General features: G+C 34.9%; 1 protein-coding gene across 6 annotated transcripts in view; it reads right to left on the bottom strand.

Annotated features, from left to right (window-relative positions):
* The window catches only part of PPFIA2 (PPFI scaffold protein A2), a 283,305-nt gene that overhangs the window by 183,682 nt on the left and 78,242 nt on the right, over nucleotides 1-21,381 (bottom strand). The window contains exon 1 of one of the 6 annotated variants that reach the window (XM_088055059.1): nucleotides 8,412-8,643. The exons of the other annotated variants lie outside the window; for them this stretch is intronic. Within the exon in view, the coding sequence (XP_087911185.1) occupies nucleotides 8,412-8,492 (81 nt within the window). The 5' untranslated portion in view covers nucleotides 8,493-8,643. Of the gene's footprint in view, nucleotides 1-8,411; nucleotides 8,644-21,381 lie in introns of those variants that run through there. 6 annotated transcript variants of the gene reach the window in all.

Here is a 21,381-nt window from a genome sequence, read left to right as displayed (position 1 = left end):
CTTTGAGTGAATCACAATTCAACTGAATTATGCCAGCTGTCACTTTAAAACAATCCTGACCTCAGTCCTCCATAAATGTTCTGCTAAGCATAACTGACAATTGAATATTGAACTAGACAGGAATAGATGAGGCAAAATAAAATTTATTTACTAAAATCACTACTAAGAAATTTAGGATTAAAAATATTGTAATGTATACTAACACTATTGCATTCAAAATGAAAATACAACCTATAAAGGTAAAATTATTTATTTTAATGCTTCTTAATTTTCCCCCCAAAAGACATATCTATAGGCATAGTTCCTCATAAATTGCTCAGCAAAAACTTTATTCACATCTCAAAGTATTTAAAACTATTAAAATCACTTAAGCACTTTTTTGCTTGACTTTGACCATAGGATAGTTCAACATGCCAAGTATTTTTCATTTACTGCCTTCACCTGCTTTCTTTCCTTGCTTTAAGACAGATGTAAGTAAAAGAAGAAACTTTGAGGTAGATCACCCGTCTTTCAACATCATCAGCTAATGCTGTTGATAGTGACTACATTATAAGTATCAGGTCTCTCACCTTATGAATTTCCAAACAATGTTAAAAAAAAAACCTTAAGGACTTCATATAAGTTCTTCATATAAAATAAAATTAATACTGTTCTAGGATGGTAGTGTCCCCTACTTGGTCCAATGTGTAGCAAACCAAGAAGGCGGTAGCAGTACGATCTAGATCTGAGACAGCTACTAGGAATATATTTGAAAGGTACAATGAAATCAGCCAATTACTTACACTCTCCTCTCAGACAGGGATGGGAAAGTTTCATCAGTGCTGCACAGCAAGATTGTAATATTCATCAAGGGAAAAACCTTGCCATTTCCACAAGATTATCATCACAGTTTATATAGGATGTTGAGAACATTCCTCCACAGAGAAATAGTATGTGCTCTCTGAGAACAGGCTATGCCTCTATTGTTCTGCTTTCCCTATAAAGAAAGCATATTATCTGAAACTCTAATCAGTTTGTATTCATTTGGACCAACCGATATCAAACCAATACACATTAATGTGTAATAACTCTTAGTATCCTTACTAGTCTGGAAAGCACCAGTACATTTCTTTATTTTCCATACAAATTACAGTAAAATAATCCAACACTAAAAGCTCTTCTGAAATTGAGGCAGAAACATGGTTTCTAGCTATGATTCAGAAACTGTACCATGATCCTATTTCTGGAAAAGGAGGAAAGCGCTCCTATTGCTATTCCTCCTACTGGCCCCCTGCTTTTATTGGTCACATCCACTCAGCTGCAAAAGAAACAGCAGCTCTGGTTTAGCTTCACTGCTTCTGGAATAAAAAGAAAAGGTACTTTCTGACTTTTTCTCATTACATTGCAAAGTGGCCACACTCTATATGACAGGAATTCCACATAGGAAAGTTGCATTGACTGCTCTGCTTGGTTACTGCTCAGCTTCAACAAATAAAATAATGGTATTATGTAGAAAAAAATATGGTTTTATGACAAACAAAAGCAAAATATACATGAATATTTACTTAAGACAAAGACTTTAAGCTCTATCTTTCTATTTTGTTGTATCTATGTATTTAAAGATCCTGCATTCTTCACTTGCTCTAATTATTGTATTTTTTGAGTAAGCAACATTATTTACAAAATCTCTACAACTGAATAATACTGTAGACAGTTCTGTGCTTAATTACTTTCTTAATTGATTTGTGGTTTTTTTTGAAAGCATGTGTGTGTGTATGTGCATACAGTTAGTTTTGACTTGCAGCTTTTGGGAAGAAGGTTTAGTTTTCCTGATTTCTACACTGAATTTGTGGTAATTAGGTTTATCTTAGAACTATAATGGTTCTAAGTTACTTCTTTAGCAACCTGTGTTTCTTCCCAGAGAAGGATGCAAATGGTACCTGTAGATCTAAACAGTCAGTTAATACTCAGTAAGGTCAGCCTTCCCAGTTCACTGCATGCAGAGCAGATTCATAAAAACAATCAGACCATTTTATTGACTGGCTGGAAAAACAAGCTACAGAAAATACGGGGCCATGCAGCACTACTGATTTTTAAGCAGGAGGAGGGTAAATTGTGGGGCAGCCCCACAGCTGGGGCAGCTCTCAGCCCAATTCCAGCTAAAACCCAGAAGCCAACCAGAAACCAAGTACCTCTTCAGAGATGGTCTGTGTGCTTAGTTGTGGATTGTGGTTAAAACACTGTCTTTATGAGCTCTGATGGCCACAAATTAGAGTTCTCTGGAACAACAGAATTACGCAAAAGAAAACACCCAACTCTTATGCAAACAAAATTATTTCTCTAGATACCCAAGGCATATTAAATACTTCACAGTAACACAGTTTTAACATATTAGCTGAACACTTCGACAATGTTCTTATTTTCCTGTCAGACTGAATAATTCTGTTCCACTTTTGAAGTCCAAGTGCCACATTCTCATCAGCTAAGTAAAATGATTAAACTTAATTAATTGTCAGTATAGCTGAACTGATTAACAAATGCTCACATTCTCCATTATAGAAACAATTCTACAAGATTAAAATTATATAAGTTTATTTGGCATAGCACGTTTTAATGTATAAAATTTTCTGATATTTCTCCTTCAAAATTTTGTAGCTGTGTACAGAGAAATAATATTTTTGATTAGTGTCAGAATAACACTGCATAACCAGGTCTGTATTTGAGCAGAAAAGCTCTAAGTTTATTCTCACCAAACAGCCAATAAAAATACATATCACAGAATAATAAAAGAAAATAATAGTAAATAATAACCTTGAACATGAGGCCATTTGCCTTTTACTTCTGAATAAAAGAGCCTGTAGGTATATCTCTCACACTACTCCTCTGAAATCCCTGAATTCCAAAATTATGTAAAACCCACTTATACAGCTATAAATATTTCCAAGGTATTTGCAATGCAAATCACTTTAATATTGTCTCCTGCCTTTGACGCTGCCCATATTTTTTAAAGATTTCTTTTTTGGCTACACAGTAAAGCACTGGTCCAGCATTAGTATTTTCTGCCACTGTTAACATGTCAGAAGTCTTTAAAACCTAATTCACTGTCTGTCTTTCTTTCTGCCACTGTTATTTTTATTCACTAACACAACTTTCAAAGCTTCTGAAGGCCACAGCAACCTACATGATGTGCACCACAACTTCTGCCACACCAACCCAGTTACTCAGTGGGCTCAGTGATGTTCACCATCATTACTGGTACAGTTACCAACCGGCTTTCACAAAGATCATGCTCCTACAACTTCTACCTGATGTTTCTGAAAAAAATGTACTGTGCCAGTGCCATAAATAAGAACAGAAAAATCTTTATTTAGCCAAAACTAAGGGAGAAATCTCACGCCTGGCAGAGGGTTGCTGGAAGGAGCTGCTTACATGCTCAGCAAGCTGAAGCTCAAGGTAAGATCAGATGCCACAGTTCTCCATGGATGAGGTGACACAAGTCTGAAAGTATACACTATTTTTTGGCTCTCTTCTGCATGTTATATGTAGCATATTTTCTACATGTGCAATTAAGTCTGCATAGAGTAGGAACAGTCACCCAATTTTACAAGAATTTTGTTGTGGTATGAGTGGTGAGATACAAGGTGACTAATAACCCATCTCCATCACCTGGAATTAATTTTTTCTCATTGCACTGGGTTATTTCTGCAAAAAAACTTAAAAGCTTTTTTCTTTGATACTAAATCATATGGCACTAAAATATGTGAAGCAACAAAATAGTTGAAAAGTTATGGCCTACTAAACAAGCAGAGCATGGCATACCTACTAACTCTATGCTAACACAATTACAAATTCTAACAAGATACTTTCTCTTATAGAAGTGGCTTTTTGTTTCATTTACTATTTTCATATAGTAAAGTAATATGAAAGAAAATAGAATGACTAACTATAAAACAGAAGTTTGGGTAGGCATACAGATAATTTAAATTACTAATACAGATATCAATAGGACAACTAATGAGATTATCTAGAATTTCCTATAGAATCTGGGGAGGTTTTCCATAGAGCTCAAAGCACATTGTGTACCAAAAAGTAACATTTTTACTTGCATTCTATTAATTCACTGTCTCTTAGTAACTTTTAGTTGCTAAGAAGGAAGAGCCAGCAGAAATCAGTATCATGGTGATAGATATGTTTTATGTATAGAAATGTTTCCCAATTTCCCAGTAACCCAGTTTCACACCTTTGATCAGCAATGCACTTTTACAGTACTTCATAGTATATTTACAGTTTTTTGTCACATGAATATTTTAGTATTTCTATGCTGGTTTTGTAAGAAGGTAATTTTATTTCTTTATGGACCTTCTGATTGTCAGATAACTTCAAAAAATTCCTTTAATCACCCCAGTTTTCATAAAATACCAGCCCTCACTTCACTACTTAGCAAAAAGGAGTGCACTCTGGTTGGCCTAGGAATGCATTTATAAAACACAAATCTCATCTGCCTATAAAATTGACTAGTATTTCTTCCAAGTCTTTTAAATTTGTGGTTAACATTTATGGAAACTGTTACTACACAGTGCTGATTTCAAAGCTAAAGATTCAGCCGGAACCATGACACCGTGTACTGCAGCAATTTGAGGATGTTTTCTCTGTCTCTACTGCACATGCCTAGTTCCTAAGTTGGAACCTATTGGCAACTCCTTTTACTTTCCATTTAAGTCTGTGCTTAGCTCTGGGCTTTAGATGTGTGCTCAGCTGAATAACTGAAATTTGTAAGAGCTAGAAATACTGTTCATAGATACTGAAAGAGAAAAATATTCTTTTTGAGCTTGAATTCTGTTGAAATAAACATTATGTACAATATGAAGATACTCTGAATGTTCAGAATTTGTGCATGCTAGTATTCACATGTGTTACTGTATACAATCAATTCAAGAAAACAAAAAAAATTACTGTATATGACAAAGACCAGCATAAAGTTAAGTTGCTTTTAAATGACCAAAGTAGTATTAAACAGCTTTCAGAAGCAAAATCTGGAATTTTGAAATAAAGTTCCTTTGTGCTAAGCTTTCATAAAAAGAGGAACAACCTTCAAGGCCCCAATAAAAACAGATGGAATAAAAATATTTTTTTCAGTGAATTAATGCTTCCAATTTCACAAACAATAATCAAGTTAAAACTATCTCCTTTCAAATCCAAACTTTTCCACCTGTATCATTATTATATGCAAATAACCATTAAATACAGCAAAATACATGATCAAGCAGAGAGCAAGGCAATGTTACTACTTGAATTTTGCTGTTTACAATGTTCATGAAAGATGCTCACTGTGGAACTCCTGGCAAACTAATTTATCCACTTCAAGTAGCAGAAATACTATCTTTTTATCAAGCTTGAATGCAAAAATAAAGAAAATCACTGCTTTCTGTTATATAGCTGCAGAAGTCTGTCAAGGTTGGCACACATGAATTGAGATGAAATATAGAGATACTGAAATACAAAGCACTAAATTTTGGTATTGCCCTGGTTATTATAAAGTTAAACCTTGTTCATAACAGCATCACAACTCCTTCCTTTCAGAAAATACATAACTTCTTTATCTAAGCTCCTCTCATATATAGCTTTTTCTTATTTTAATTGCTTTAATAAAGTATATTCTAAGGATCAAAGCTTAAGCTTCTCTGAATTATAGCAGGTGCAAATACACTGAACCAAATCATGTTTTTAACATTTGCATCATTTGGACTAATTTCCTGAGCAGAACCATGGTACGAGGAATATCATAACTTCTAGTCACAGAGGTTGACGTAATAGTCACAGATATTGATGTAATTAGGGACAGACATTGGAGCACCAAGAATCTTCAGACAGTCTGTCAAACACTAACTCTGATTATCCCTAGTCCAAGTGCTTGGCTAGATGCACGCCTGTACAGCCAATCTGATTCCTTGGCCACTAGAATCCAACTTGGTCTTATTTCCTGAGAACATCAGTGAAATACTGATAATAAAGTTACAACTTGCACATCTGATTTTTTCTTCTTCTGTACCATTTCCATTGCTGAAAGAATTAATATGTTGTGTTAATGAATCAATGCATAATTAACTCAACTGTTGAATCATTACATCAATGTACAATGAAATCAGTTGCTTAATCACTCATTGCCCTCCATCAGTCTGTGCTCAGGCCCTCATCTCACAATTTTTGTATTTGTTCAGTTTTGAACATGCTAGACATTGCTGTTGCTGAGATTATTTTCACATGTTTAGGTTAAATACCAGTGTACATATTTCAAATTAAGTACCATTAGCCTGTCCCAAAACTTTGAAAGCTATTTAAACAAGAGATTTTTCTGTCTCAAAGAGATTCAATATAACACATAGCAACAACAAAATAGGTAGGAAAGCAAAAGGTGAAAGTACTCTAAAACAGATCAAAATAAGTAACAAGAATCATATGAACTCCTTCTCAGCAGATATTTCATTTGTAAGCAAAGACTGAAGTAACTCAAGAGGGAAAGAGAAGGTGGTCAAAAGGCAAACATGGTGGTCAAACAATGGAACCATGGAGCCAGGGCAAGAACTGGAAAGTTGCTTCACATCATTTTATACTGCACATATATAAATAAATAAATGGGGAAAAGATTGCAAAAGGTGATCACAGGACAATACAGGCTCTCTTTGGTTGATTATTTTATTTTATTTTAATTTTCAGGGATTTTTTTAGCAAACCAAGCTGTTCTAGAACACAAACACATACTGTGCAGAATTAACAGCTTTAAATTCCAAGGTTATTTAACTACATTGTTCATTAAGTATCCAGGATGCAACAGGAAATTTAGTTCTACTTTCCTTTTATTTAGTGATGCCTCAGCTCAAAAATCTGCAGAAGAAATAATTTTGAAAAGAGAATTTTTTGTATGTGGGATGTCTACAGTAGTCACAGGGATTGCTAGTAGCAATAATACATATTGTCAAAAATACATATACTTTAGCACTTATTTTCATAAAGTATCACAAAATAAGATATTCAGTTTGGTATCACAACCAAGCATCCTAATTTTTGTGACTTTTTCAACTCGGCATACTCAGAAAGAATACCTGACGTCAGGAACTGTGTTTAAGAGCATAGCTACAGGAGGCTGTACAGAATATTTAGATGTCAGTGTGTGAAAAAAGTAGTCATGCTGTAGAGGAACAGGCCTGGGGCACTCATGTCTCTGAATCACTGCCAGGATCAGCAGATCACCACTGTTAGGAGGATGCCATTCTTTCTGCACAGCCCTCAACTACCATTTGACACCACTGTAAGAAGGGCAAGACAGCACAATTAAAAACAATGGATTTAAGAGGAGAAAAGAATGAAATGCAATTATTGGACTAAAGAAGGCTGTACCTGGATTTTTTAATAGAAGTTTGCCATTCATTTTATAATCAACTTTTACAACCATCTTTGCTTCAGACTGCTTGTTCTGGTTGTATACACAGGGTTTATTACATATTGAAGAATTCCTCTACAATAGCATAAGTAATGAAAAAGACAAACCTGGTAGGCAATCAGGAGCAGGAAGGATATTTAAATCCTAACTGTATCAGAGGCTGGGCTGAAAAAGCTGTTGCCACTTTAAGTTAGTGGAGTGTTTGATTTGCCTTGCAGGGCCAAAATGCTCTAAGGACCATCTGGGGCAGGGGTGTGTGTGAGGGCTCTTTTATTTTTGTTTAATCTTAATGTAGGATTACATAGTTTTTTGGAGCTAAGGTACTAAACATTACTTATCATGAAATGCTACTGGAAGATGGTTGTAATTAGATTGGTTTGCAATTAAGACACAGAGCATATAATACATTCTTAATTTAGCTAAGGACACAAGCTTATTTACCTGGATGAGGCAAAACTTGGCTTAAAATTGAGAACCTTAGTAATCCTACCAATAGATTCTGCTGTTCTATCAATTGCACATGTATTAGTATTCACAGGAATCAAATCAAGCATCAGCTAGCATGAAATTACATTCAGGATTAATATTTAAAAATCCAGACATGTACAACATACAAAGTTTTTAAAATATATTTTGTATAATATCAGTTTGGAATTTCTGGTAATTTCAACAGAGTGTTTATCTGACCTAAGCAGAGAGACAGTGTGGGTCCATGTAGGGAACTATAAATTTAATTAATTGCAAGATGATACTACTATTAGAAAACACAAACAATAGCAAAATAATAATGAATGTAATTTTGCATTAGTATAAGAGCAATGACGTTCTGTTTTTTTTAAAGCAGCACACTTACTGTGATGATACTGACTTCTTACATTTTTTCTCCTACCTATATAAAACTAATGAATGCATAAGCTTCTTAACATATTAGCTACTCTTACTCAAAGTTTAGCTATCGTTTAAAATCCTTTCAGTTTCATTAAAGTTCACTTACCTGAAAAGTATAAAATCGGGTCCCATTAGGAGGATGCACTTTCGGAGAAGCAGAGACAGTGTTCATATCCGAGAATATCATTTCTGGTCACACACAATACAATCCACAGAGAGCTACAGATGCAGAGCAGAGTGCTAAGCTCGGAGACAAATCCTTTTATACATTTAGGGAGGCAATTGGACAAAATTCCGTCTGCCCCATCCGTTCGGATGTACAGTGGCAGCTCTTTGAATTCCTCACTCCTGCATCTGTGAGCTAAACTGTAAGGTCATTGCTCCCTGACCTCTAGCTCAGCTAGCCCGTTGTAATATGCACGATGAATAAAAATTAGAAATGCCAAAGAAAAGAGAGCCAGAACCTACAGTACATGGAGCTTGTGCAGAATCTGGCAATGCTTTGGACCTGCCCATCTGTTCTCAGTGATAATCACCTCCCTCCACCACAGCCTTGCAAAGTGATTATGCTAAGCATCCCAGTTAACCAATAAAACACAGTTTCATTTCAAGCAAGCATGCACAGTGAAAAACAGAGGACCTCTTCTGACTAACCTGAAGCATGCCTCGTGTTCAGTTTATAGCTGCATTTGATAACAACGATAATTTTATCATTTCAGCTGCTGACAGCTATGTTAACACATACAACTTGCTTTAAATAACACAAAGGTGGCTTTTTTGTCGTTTTGACTGTCTTGTCTAGAAAAAAGAAACTGTGCACTGCTTTCCAAATCAGTGGTTTTTACATTTCTTAATTTTTGGTGCTATTACTGGGGAGAAATAAATATTTGTGAGACTGTTTACAGAGCTATAGTCAGTTTAAATACAATACACATTTTAAGCGTCTCTTTTCTCATTTTTTTCCTAATTTTTTTTTTCTCCTCTTCAGTCTGAATCTCTCTTGAAGAAAGATTTACCTGATATTGCTAAGTATAAGGTTGGAATTTTTTTCTTAAAGCCTTACTGTGCTTAGCAAAGCTATAGACCTACTGCTTAATTGATTAGCTATACACAATATATTTTAAAGAAGTCATTTTTTGAAGTTGGTAATACTTGTGAACACCTGCACTGAACATTCAAAAATCATTCATCTCATTTTTTCTTCGAACACAGATCATTTGAACTACATGAAGATAATAAAGAAAGTAGTATTTGAAGAACTTGACACCGTTCAGCAACAAAAAATAAGTGTTCGATATACAAAAATTGAAAAGTAGGGTTACAGAATAGGGTAAAATTGCAAAGTGGTTGCAAAACTAACTTTGCATTTTCCATCAAGCACTTTGTATTTTATTCAAAAGGTTTAAAAGAGACAGAAAACCCACTTAAGAAATGGTACTTTCAAAAGGAACTTGTCAAAATTCTAAAAGCCAGGTGAGTTGCCAGGCTGCCTATGTTTTTTATTCTGTTTTATCTTAATGCTTTTAGCAATAGGAGATAATGCAGCTTCTAAAGTAAAATGTCTATAAAAGGAGCTGGAAAAGATGCAGAGATGTCTGTCTGTTTAAATGTGTATGTCAGAGTGGTACACACTGCAATAATATTTTGTAAGCCAAAGAGGAAAACATCTTCTCAGATCCTATTTGTATCTCCCAATTTCTTATAATTACCATGATATAGCTTCTATAACATTTACGAAATCAAAGCAAAACTACTGTCTGGAACATTTTCTTAAGACCTAGATTTCAGCTTAGAGTGCATTCTCCCCTCTTTGATTTCTCTTCCAGAAGATCTAGATGCTTGTATTAGCAAAGAGGCCCCTCAACTGGTCAAATGAAAGATATCAGTTTGTTTATAATCTGAGTAGAGAATCTTTTATTATGAACTGATACTTTCTTCTTTATAATATGCCTACCAAAAATGTGCTATTTCCCCACAGTGAAATGAATAAAGTTTCTTTTATGCACATTTAAAATGGTTTGCCCTAGAAGAAGAAGGAAGTTTACATCAGAGTTTCCTCACCAAATACATAATTTGAAGAAATCATGTCCCATGTACATTCCTCCAATAGAAAAGTACTTGCAGTACTCAGTAACTGTACCTATAGCTCAAACTTCTCTTGTTTCAAATTTCCTAACTTTTAATCCTTGCTTCTACCAGGGATATAGAAAAGTCAGTTCATTTTCTGATACTAGTATGTTCTAAATCTTAAGGTAGTTAATTCACAGTTAAAACCAACTTCTTTAGTCACAGTTATAATAATGCCTTTCACAATCATAACACTACTGCTATATTTAGACTTGCTAGTTCCTCATTTGTTCCTCTAGGTCTGCACATATTCTAGTTGTAGCCTTCCACTGGGAGCTCTTACTGGGATCACTGTTCACCATGTCTTGGCTGCCTGTTACTTGAAAAATGCTTTTCAAATTACTTTTCTTGGTCCTTTATCTGTTGTTTTGGCTTTCCTGCCTAGGTGAAGAAATTTGCAGTTAAAAAACCTGCCACCAATTCCACCACAAAGAAAAAGCAACAGCCCAAACAACACCTGCTTTTCAGTTCCAATAAACATACCTCCCTATCTAATCAGTATAAATCTGGAGAGAAGGCATAGCATTGTAACTGTTGTTCTAACTCTCCACTAACTTCCACCTCGTGAAGAAAGTTAATGACTATGAATTTTCTTCTAGCTCACTGCAATACAGGCAACATCATATTCTTGTAGGATCCTCAAGGAACCAGAATGTCATTTTGGAGTAACACTCAAAATAGATTGAAGACATTTGTTTACAGCAGCTTCTTCTGAGGAATATGAAACTAGCCTCCTGTCAGGAAGTGGTTACAGCACAGGTAAATTCAGTAAAGCATGAACTGATGGATGGCAGAATGAGTGCTCACAATTACAGAAAGAGTCACATTTCAGAAAAGCCGGCAGCCCCAAAGCTGGGATTCAGCAATCTCCTCGGAACAGGAGCTGGAACCAGGTCTCCCATGTCTAATTGAATGCAACAGCTAAGGAGGGTATCAAGCAACATGAACTGAAAGAGAGCAGAAAATGGAACTGAAAGAAACTGAAGAGACCAAACAGGACAAACAGAGAAACACACCTAAAGACTATGGCTACAGCTCAGTGGTAGAAGTACTTACAATGGATGCAATCCCCATTCAAATATTTTTTCTCATGAATCTTCCAACTAATGATTTAATTTTTCCATAAACTGAGACTTGTGGTGGGGGAATAAAAAAATCTACATGAAAAGAAAAAGTTCTACATGTTTAAAAGTATGAGACGTGGGAATGCTTCTGAGATGGTTTTAGTTCCAGTTACTTTACAACTATGTATGAGTTATCAAGCGCTGAATCTGTATCATATGAATTATGTTGAACTTTACATTTTAATTAGATACTACTCTCCAAAATTTTCAGTGTGATTTTTTATTTAATGCTTTTAAGTGAGGTTTTTTTATGCATAGCCTATGATTTTTGATAGTAGGTACAAAACCCAAAATATTATAGATATATATATAGAGGTATATATATTTATATACATATATATATTTAAAAACCCAGTAAGTCACACATCAAAAAGGCATATGTATGTATATATCATATTATTATGTAAAGTACTTTGAAAATTCAGGGACACTAATACAAAACCTTCTATTTCTGACTGCAGAGACAGGATGCATTTTTTTAAATTGATGAAGACACTTAGCTTTTTACTGTGCTAGTGTTTGTGATATATAGTTTTTCTTCAGAATATGTAGTGCAATATAAAGCAGATGTTTTGAGTTAAGATTTCAATCACCAGCTCTTATTGAATTAGGTGGATAATTATCCAGAAACAAAGACTTTATATCACATATTATTCTCAATTTTGTCTCTATCAGGGAAAACCATGTTAAAGAAACATGCCTTACTCCAGGAGCAGTGTGAGTGTGATTTTCAGAACACTAGAGAGCTTCCACATTAAACCACTATCACTACCACTTATCACTTCTACTTCACTGACTCAGAGAAACCCTACTAATCTTCCAGTATTGACAACACTGTACTAGAACTGTTGTTTCTTTATTATTTTCTATTGTAGACATCAAGATAGAGTATCATATGATATATTACTCATCTGGCTTAAAATACCCTGATTTTGCTTTAAACTGAAAAATGTTAAAGAGTTCTATTTTCCAACTATTAATGGCTGGAAATTATGTTAAACCTTTACCACAGTTCAGAAAAAAATATATTCACTTGCATATTAAGTTTTAATGATTATATTCATGAAGTCACACATGAAACCTATTTTCTTTTTATATACAAATTTATTTTTAGTTCCTTTTGGCTTATTTAATGAAGGTCTATGCCACAAATACTTTTTTCCCCCATCAACAAAGCAACACAAAACCAAAATCTGATTCATATACTTTAAAGAATGTATAAAACTTGTATAAAATGTTTCAGAAACTAACCATTTCCAGCTGGTATAGCTCCCAGAAGGCAAAGTGGGAGAAGTAAAGACAATGAAACATAGAACAAGGGAATTCTTGTTCCCTTGCAGGCTTCTCATACTAACAGAAAATCCTTATAGAATTTAAAACTGGTAGAAATAGACAAGCTTATCTTATTAATAAATAAAGCCTGTTTTACATTTGTAATTAAGAGCAAATTATCAACATTTCCATCACTGGTCTTTGTTGCTTTCGAGTGTACAAATACCAACTTCTACCAGGAAGTGTCTCACAAGAACAAGTGCTGGTACCAAGGCAGTATGAACTTATGAGCCCTATTTAAAGTCTGAACATAAAGATTTGTATAACCCTTGATGACAAGTACACTGCAGAACAAAATATCTCCTGTTAGAAGTAAAAACTTTATGTCTGAAATACTAAAGGTTAAAACATGTCCCAACAGGTTTATTCTGTATGATGAATTCCTTCTCAAGCATGAGAGCATTGAGAACAATGGCAAAACTTTCACAGGAAGTGCAAATATGAATACAATTCATTTGTAAAGTAATCTTGCTTTGTTGCATATACTGAAATATTTTACCAAGCATTGCATTTATTTTGAAAAAAAAACAGAGTCAACATCAACTACTCAACTTCAATCTCTTATAACCACTTTTCCTTTAAATGGCAAACTTGAGAATTCATTTAAGTAACAGCAAATCTATGCTATGAAAGGTCAAAAAAAATTAAAATTTCTCATTCAATATCTAAGCAAGTTTATGAATACAGTTGCTCATTCAGAACACATTTTGCATAACCTATCAAGTATGCAGTCCATAATCAACAAATATGGAAGGCAACCATAATGACACTAAGTTCAAAAGATATTGTTTGATTGCCTGTGCAGGAGCAAAATTTCCCTTTCTTTTTTATCATCTATCTATCTATCTATCTAATCTGTCTATCTATCTATCTATCTATCTATCTATCTATCTATCTATCTTTATCTATCTTTATTCTGGACAAGCAATTTTTGACCACAGCTAGGGCTCCTGCACAGCACTGCCCTACAATATTCTGGTCATCACAGGCATAAGAATTAATTCTCCCATTCTGAAGACTTAACAATTAAATGGTTCTATATCTGACTCCCTTTCCACATGGTTCAACAAAGCCAGGATGGAATATCCAAAGCACCATTCCATTTTTCTTGAAACAATTCAAGTTCCCAGCACTGGATCTATGCTTCCTCTGTATAACTTGACCATCACAGATTATATTAAATTACCTAGGTAATTTAAATGAACCTGATATAAACACTGGTTTTATCTATTTTTAAGTTATGTGTTGATGACAGTTACTGAGTGAATCTAAAAAGGAAATGGAATGAAAACTTAATGTTTGTATATAGAGAAGTACACTGGACTTTAAGCACAATGTGAGAGTTGGAGGAGAGGATGGCAGAACTGTGAGAAAGTCTAGTGAACCAAACCATAAAAAATTGAGAGTTATCTCTGGAAGTTAATTCATACGTGATATGAAAAGATATTTACTTTTCTCCATGACTCTTGGGTTTTAACTGCCAAAAGCCCAGATACTAAGCTATATTGCTATACATAATGGTCCTCTACAATTCACTTTTGATGCCAGGACTACCTTTCTGTTTTCTGACATGACTACAGATTTTATGAAAAGTCTAGATGATCCTTGGAATCAAAGACAATTTTTTTATATAGAATCAAAGAAGTGACTGCCTTTATGAACATTTTTAACATTTTGGTCAAATTTAACATTAACTCTGGACAAATCAAGACCAAAACCTTCAAAGTAATGTGATCCTAGACAGTAGAAAAGAAATAATATAAACATTCAGCGTGTTATTTCACCATGTGTCGTATCACTGAAGTGTCACTTGTGTTATTCATGCTTTAAGTTGATTATATTGCAACATTATACACAGTGGTATCACGGCACTGGCCAAAATATGAGTCGTTTCTTATCAGCAAATGTAGAATCTAAATAATGTACCTTACTGCAAAGGATCACAGTACATTAAGGATGAGTGAAATTATGAAAGAACACAAGATGATAATCATTGACTATGTATCATCAGCAGCAGAGTGGCTTTTTCTTTTTAATTGAACATCTTACATTATGTGCCTCATCCTGAGGATAAAAATAGGATGAAAGCCTATGAGGGAAAAACAGAAGATACAAGTTTGAGATAATGTGTTCAGGCACTACAACTTACTGTGAAAAGATATCCTCTCTAATCTTCCTATGCTTCCTTCAAAAAATACTTTTTCTTCCTAACAGTGTTATTTTATTCATTTTCATTCTGATAATGTATTTTATACTGCAATTGTTCTGCAATGTTTACATGGAGATGTATCCTGTTCTGGAAGTACAAAAAGTGTTCAGAGAGTAAAGTACTAATGAAAATGAGTAACAGAATTTTATCTAGGAGGTAAAGGCTGTTAGGAAATCTTGTGCCAAGGCCATTGTCTTTGTTACTTATTTCTATTTCTGCTCCATCTGGAAAGCATCTTTCGTCATAATGAGTGATGCAAGTTGCTAAACTTTGATCCTTTGAGTAAGAACTTACAGAAATGAATCAAAAGCTAAAATTCATGACTGATGAGTCCCATACTTTGCATGGGAACTGGAAATACTCTCTTGACTAAGGACTGTGGACAGGTCTCACTGTTGTACACTTAGGAGGCAAAGCACTTGGAGTAACAAAGTTTGAAAATGTCAGACCTGTTGCTCCAACTTTATTCCCAAAATGTAGTCTCCTAAATACAATGTCAAATTCCCTTTTATAGCTAGATACAAGCCATAAAATCTTTTCTTGCCTTTTTTCCCTTTTAAGTACGTGCCACAAATCAGCAATAACATATTGGCTTGAAAAGACCTCCAGACTTTGCTATGGTACCCATCTCTTCATTGTCACATACAACCTTACGTCATGGTAGGAAGCAGAAAGACTCTCTTCTAAAAATGTAACCTATCTGTGCTTGTCCTTAACCTCTTGATGCCTTGTTCCCTTCTAAAAGTGCAGTGGCAGTGTTTGTGTACTGATAGTGTCTAAGATCATCCTTCCAGCAGAGAAAAGATAGGGGACTATAAAACAGCCAATACCATCCTGAGGGCAAATGGCTGTTCCAGATCTTGACTCAGCACACTTCCATTTCCCCTTACAAACTATTATAAAAATATAGAATGATCCAGGAACTGCATAGCTATATTAAGTAGAAGCAAATGTTGCATTTTTCTGTGAAAAAAAAGTCATTATATACAAATATAGCTGAAAGATACTTTCCCAGTGATATAAAATGTGAGTTCCACTGAACTATTTTTTTTTATTATTATTATTATTTTATTTTTTATTTAATTCACAATTCAGACTTTTGGCAATCATAGAATATGCTATGCTGATTAGTGTTGGTTTAATGTTGATTTTCAGTTACCCTCCTTATCTTCCTGGAAATTCTAAAAGTCAAGAGACAACAGTATAAAACCATTTTTCCAATCTTCAGGCTGAATGGTTTCAAAACTTACCATAACCCCAAAAAAGGACTTTCAAAGTCTAAATCTTCACAACAGTCACCTTTTTGCTTTATTAAACATGCTTTGAAGGAAAAAAAAAAAAAAAAAAGTAGGATAGGCTATTAAGTAAGATAGTATTTCTAGAATACAGGAAAAGTAAAATTATTATTTATTTCCTTTCTGCATTCAGTCAGGATGATTTCAATATTTATCATGCAAGTGACTAAGCAGTATTATTCACGATTCATCTTGCCATGCATTTAAAAAGTGCCATAAACTTATATGCAGTGGCCTGTATCTGTTCTTTACATTCTTATGGCTTAATCTGTATCTCAAGGTAGAAAACTGAGATGAAGATGGATTGATAATCAACAAATGTGTGTGCCAATATTAAATGAAGATAGAACTGTTATTATTAAGGATCACAGTCTAAAAATCTACACTTGCACAGGAAAAATAGCTACTTGACAAAAGCATAAAAATGTAATGAAACTTAAATTAAACAGGGCACTGCTCTCATCTGACAAAACCTTGTCCCTTCTATATGGGAGCAGATGACTATTGCCTGGTGTTCTGCACTCACAGCTCATTTTGAAAATGTTGAAAGCTTAGTGGTAAGACTATAAAGTCTCTAGATCAAAAGAAGAAAATTATTCATGGGCAGAGAATCTCAGGTGGAATGAGAGCAGATGGAAAGCTGGGAATTATGTGGCTGCTACTGAGCAAGGACACATTGAAATTTCCTTACCAAAGGAAGGTAGCTTTTGCATTTCTTTCTTCCATGGAAGCAATGGCAGAAATGAACCTGGGCATCTTCTGGTGGGCTTTATTTGCAGTGGAAGTGTCTGTGTCTCTTGTGTGTTACCACAGGCTCCCTTTACAGTCAATAAAGACAGGCGCTTTCAAGGGGCACTGTTTCTGACCTATTTTAGATGTCTATTTTAGTTTGGGATGAATCACACTACAGAGGTGGGAGGCAGTAAAGACAGAAATGCCTGCGCTCTAGATATCTGAAGTTAGGTGCAGTGAATCCTACCCTGGGAGCTTGAACTGAATGTTAAACAAGTTATCAAAACATGACAAGAAGATATTATAATCAATGACAAAACCCCCACTACTGTTTAAGTACACCTAAGGGAAAATTACTATCAGAAATAATTATTTCTATAGCTATGTGAAACAAAACCAAAACCACACAAACCCCGAAAATGGCTTTTCCTACTTTCCTGAAACAAATTATGTGAAAAGCAACATCTGCAGCGACAAATTCACAGTCACATCTAGATTAAGTCTGCTGCTATAATCACAGGGAAGATTAACATCCCAGACCAAGATACAAAAAACTATGGAGCATGGAAAAATTAACTGCAAAATTATTTATGTTTTATTAAAGGATATAATGTGACATAAACAAGTTAAATCACATAAGGTTAAATAATGAAGCAACCTCAGGCCAGGAAGTTTCTAATTCTTAGTACTATATCTTATGCTTATTTCACCTTCACTGCAGCATGAACATGTTTCTCATGAACATTAATCAGAAATTATAGACACTTCTTACAACTCAAAGTCAGAATTCTTTTTTAGAACTTCACAGAATTTCACATATTATATTTCATGCAATTTCATGCAGCAGCTTTAAATCTTGATTAGCGTCAAGCAGTGATAATGCTAACTAGTTAATTAATTAATTAATTAATTAATGCTAGTATGTTCTTAAAGTGGCACAGAAAATCTTAAAAAAACTGCAGATCACTATACATTAAACTGAAAATGTATACAAAATATAGGCACCTGTGGTAAATGGAATAGTAAAACCATAATATTTGTCATGTGTAGAAAATTAACTAATTACTTACTAAAGTAACTAACATTAGTGCATTAAGAATTTTCTTTTAAAGAAAAAACCAAATTATATCAAAAAAGAGCCAACTACAGGTTTTACCCACATTGTCCATATAAAGATTCAGTCCTTTCCTGAGACTGATGTAGGACATATTCTCAGCAATACCTTATGGGAAAGATGGCCATAGGAAAAATTATACATCATCTTTTCTCTTCACCCATTGGCCTCTCTTCTCTAAAGAAAATAAATAGATAATTTTTTAGTGTAACTCCTCTACATAAGTTACATTTTACATAAATACATCCTGATTTCTTTCATCTTTAAATAAACAGTGCTAATCCTGACAGCCTCTCTTCACTTAAAAATTCCTTCTTAGACCTGATCATTTTCACTGTCTGTGTCTACATCTCCAGATAGTAGTTTGCCATGATGGAATATACCTTGTTCCTTCTCAGCACAGCCAGATGGAAATCAGAAGGAAACGTTTTATCTTACTCCTACTCCTGTCCATTTACCAAGACTCCAAACCTTCTAGCTGGTGCAAGGAAAGCAGCACTGAAATTGCAGTTGAGTGGTGTCCTAAGATTGAACAACATTGCACCTCAGAATAAACAGGTGGCATATAAACCAAATTAGACCAGCACAAATACAATTCTCTCAAAGTTTTCAGACACTGACCAAGAAAGATATTTTATTAAATGGCAGGACGGTTTTCTATATTTGCATAATCTGTTTAAGTGAAAAGTTTAAGATGACCATGGACGTGGTTTGACAGACAAGTGAGAAAGAACAGTTGGGAAAATAAATCGCAGATGAGTCAACAATTAAAATAAAACTTGTGAATTTATTTTTAAAACATTTCTGATGACTCATTCACAATTATCTCCCCATAAGCTTCCATTGTATACACTCTGTAATATCTGAACAGATGAACTTGGTTTATGTGCAGATTAACCAAGATATTTCATTGCTTCACGTGTCTTTGAGCTGTTCACATATTAAAATAACCAGTGAACTCTTACATTGTTTTACAAGAAGCTTCAGAAATTCTTCCTAATTTCTGAAATTTTATTTTTGCAATCAATGCATCTGAAAGGAAATATACCAAAAGGTTATTAGAATACAAAATGTTCACTTTGCAACACTGAGTGCTGTACTTAAACTGACATGTTTGATCAAGTTCCATGGTTAAAAACATCCCTTTCATAAGGGCTAAAAATTAGCTTTTATATTACCAGCAACCGAAAACACACACAAATCTCTTTCCTGGATACCCTTTAAAATAACTCCTTTTTCAGTTCAGTTGTTTATTGCTTCAGTTTAGACAAAGATCATCCTCCCAAGAAATCCCATCCCAAACATTACTTTGTTTCACTGTTACTGCCCATTTCTGAAGTTGCAATTCATGGAGCAAGAAAGAGGCAGGCATAATGTGTCAAAGGTAAAACAGAAGAGGTAACAGAGTTGGCATGGAGGCTGTGACATCATTAGAGGGAAATGGAAAGCTATATTTATAGGAGTAAACTAAATGTGCTTGGGAAAGTTCCCAGTTGTTGTGGCCAACTGGCACAGTAGAGTACACAAATATGTTAGTCAACACTGTAGTGTCCAAAGAGCCTGCATGCAAACTGCTTATTGGGAATGGTCCCTGCAACAGTCCTATTCCCACACCATAATTAGTAACTGCCTGGAAAAATGTATAAATTTGTATGAATGAAAAGTGTGCCAGAATCTGGGCCAACAGATTACTACTACAGATGATTGTGTTTGACCATCCAGGAACATTTGCCAGTACTGTTTGATTTATTTGCATATAAACACGCTAAGCCATTCCAGAAGGTTTAAAGTTATAGAATATAGTAAAAGATTTTATGCATTTCCAGTCTTGCTGTTGAAAATCATTTGGTGTTTAGGGAAATTAAAGATATGAATTATCAATACCAACCATTTCTAAAACTTCAGTAAAGATCAGCCTAGATGCAGCATCATAGCTGCATTTTTGGCTGAAGAGCACAACATTATATTTGCAAAGAGAATGCAGATTGGTTCCATGGATAATGGTTACTTTTCATTTCACTCAGTTATCCCTAGCTGTTGAAGGCCACTGCCTTTTGCCCTTTTGCTGGTTGCCTGGGAGAAGAGGCTGATCCCCACCTGGCTACAACCTCCTTTCAGGTGGTGGCCGAGAGGGATAAGGTCACTCCTGAGCCAGGCTAAACCATCCCCACCTCCCTCAGCTACTTCTCATAAGTCTTGTGCACCAGACCCTTCACCAGCTCTGTTGTCATTTCCTCAACACACTCAGCACCTCAATGTCATTCTTTCAGTGAAGAGCCCAAAACTGAACACAGAATTCATGGTGCAGCCTCTCCAGTGCTGGGTACAGGGGGATGCACTTCCCTGGTCCTACTGGCCCCACTATTGCTGATCCAGGCCAGGATGCCATTGGGCACCCGGGCAACCCTGGCTCACGTTCATCTGCTGTCACTCAGCACCCCCAGCTCCTTTTCCCCTGGTGTGGTTGTGCTTCTTATCTTATGGAAATAGAAAGATGTAGTTGCACTTTGGGGTTGGCTTGTTTTCTTGATTTGTCAGGTCAGCTCATCATGAAAATTCTCTAGATTAATGTATTACAAGACTTATTTCACATTTCCTAAAATGTACCATAATGAACTACTCTGGATGATGACACTCTTCGTGACCTGAAACCTTTTCTCCTGAAAGGGTTTTTTAATTACTGACATTCTGATATTGCTCTTTAAATAAGAAAGTACTGGATTTTTTAGGATTTGGCCTTATAAATAACTTAACCTTGCTAACACTCATACAGAAAAATCTGTATTTCTCTATAGTGCAATTGCATCTCAGTGATTCAATCTCTTTTCTTCTGTGCAACTTGAGGTTGTTTTTTACTTTTTATTTTATGTATATCAGTAATTCAGACTGACATTGGCAATTTGTGACCAAAACTACTAATTTTTCATCCAGCTTGATATTAGATGACTAAAGAATTTTTTTTCATTCTTACTGGAAGCTCTTGACAAGTGCAAACCTTAGATGGTCTCAAGCATTAAGAATGGAGATCCTGTGTCAAGACCAGCTGTTGATCAACTGTTAAGAGTTACAATTATGACTTTTTCAAAGCATGCTAGTCTAAAGCAGAGGCAGCATGGCATACTCCAGAGAAACATCCAACTGCT

This window comes from Pseudopodoces humilis, chromosome 5 (assembly GCF_049639895.1).
Source record: "Pseudopodoces humilis isolate 2021_Gansu_Grassland_sample_001 chromosome 5, ASM4963989v1, whole genome shotgun sequence".
Taxonomy (NCBI): domain Eukaryota; kingdom Metazoa; phylum Chordata; class Aves; order Passeriformes; family Paridae; genus Pseudopodoces; species Pseudopodoces humilis.
This window is presented reverse-complemented; position numbering and strand designations above follow the sequence as displayed.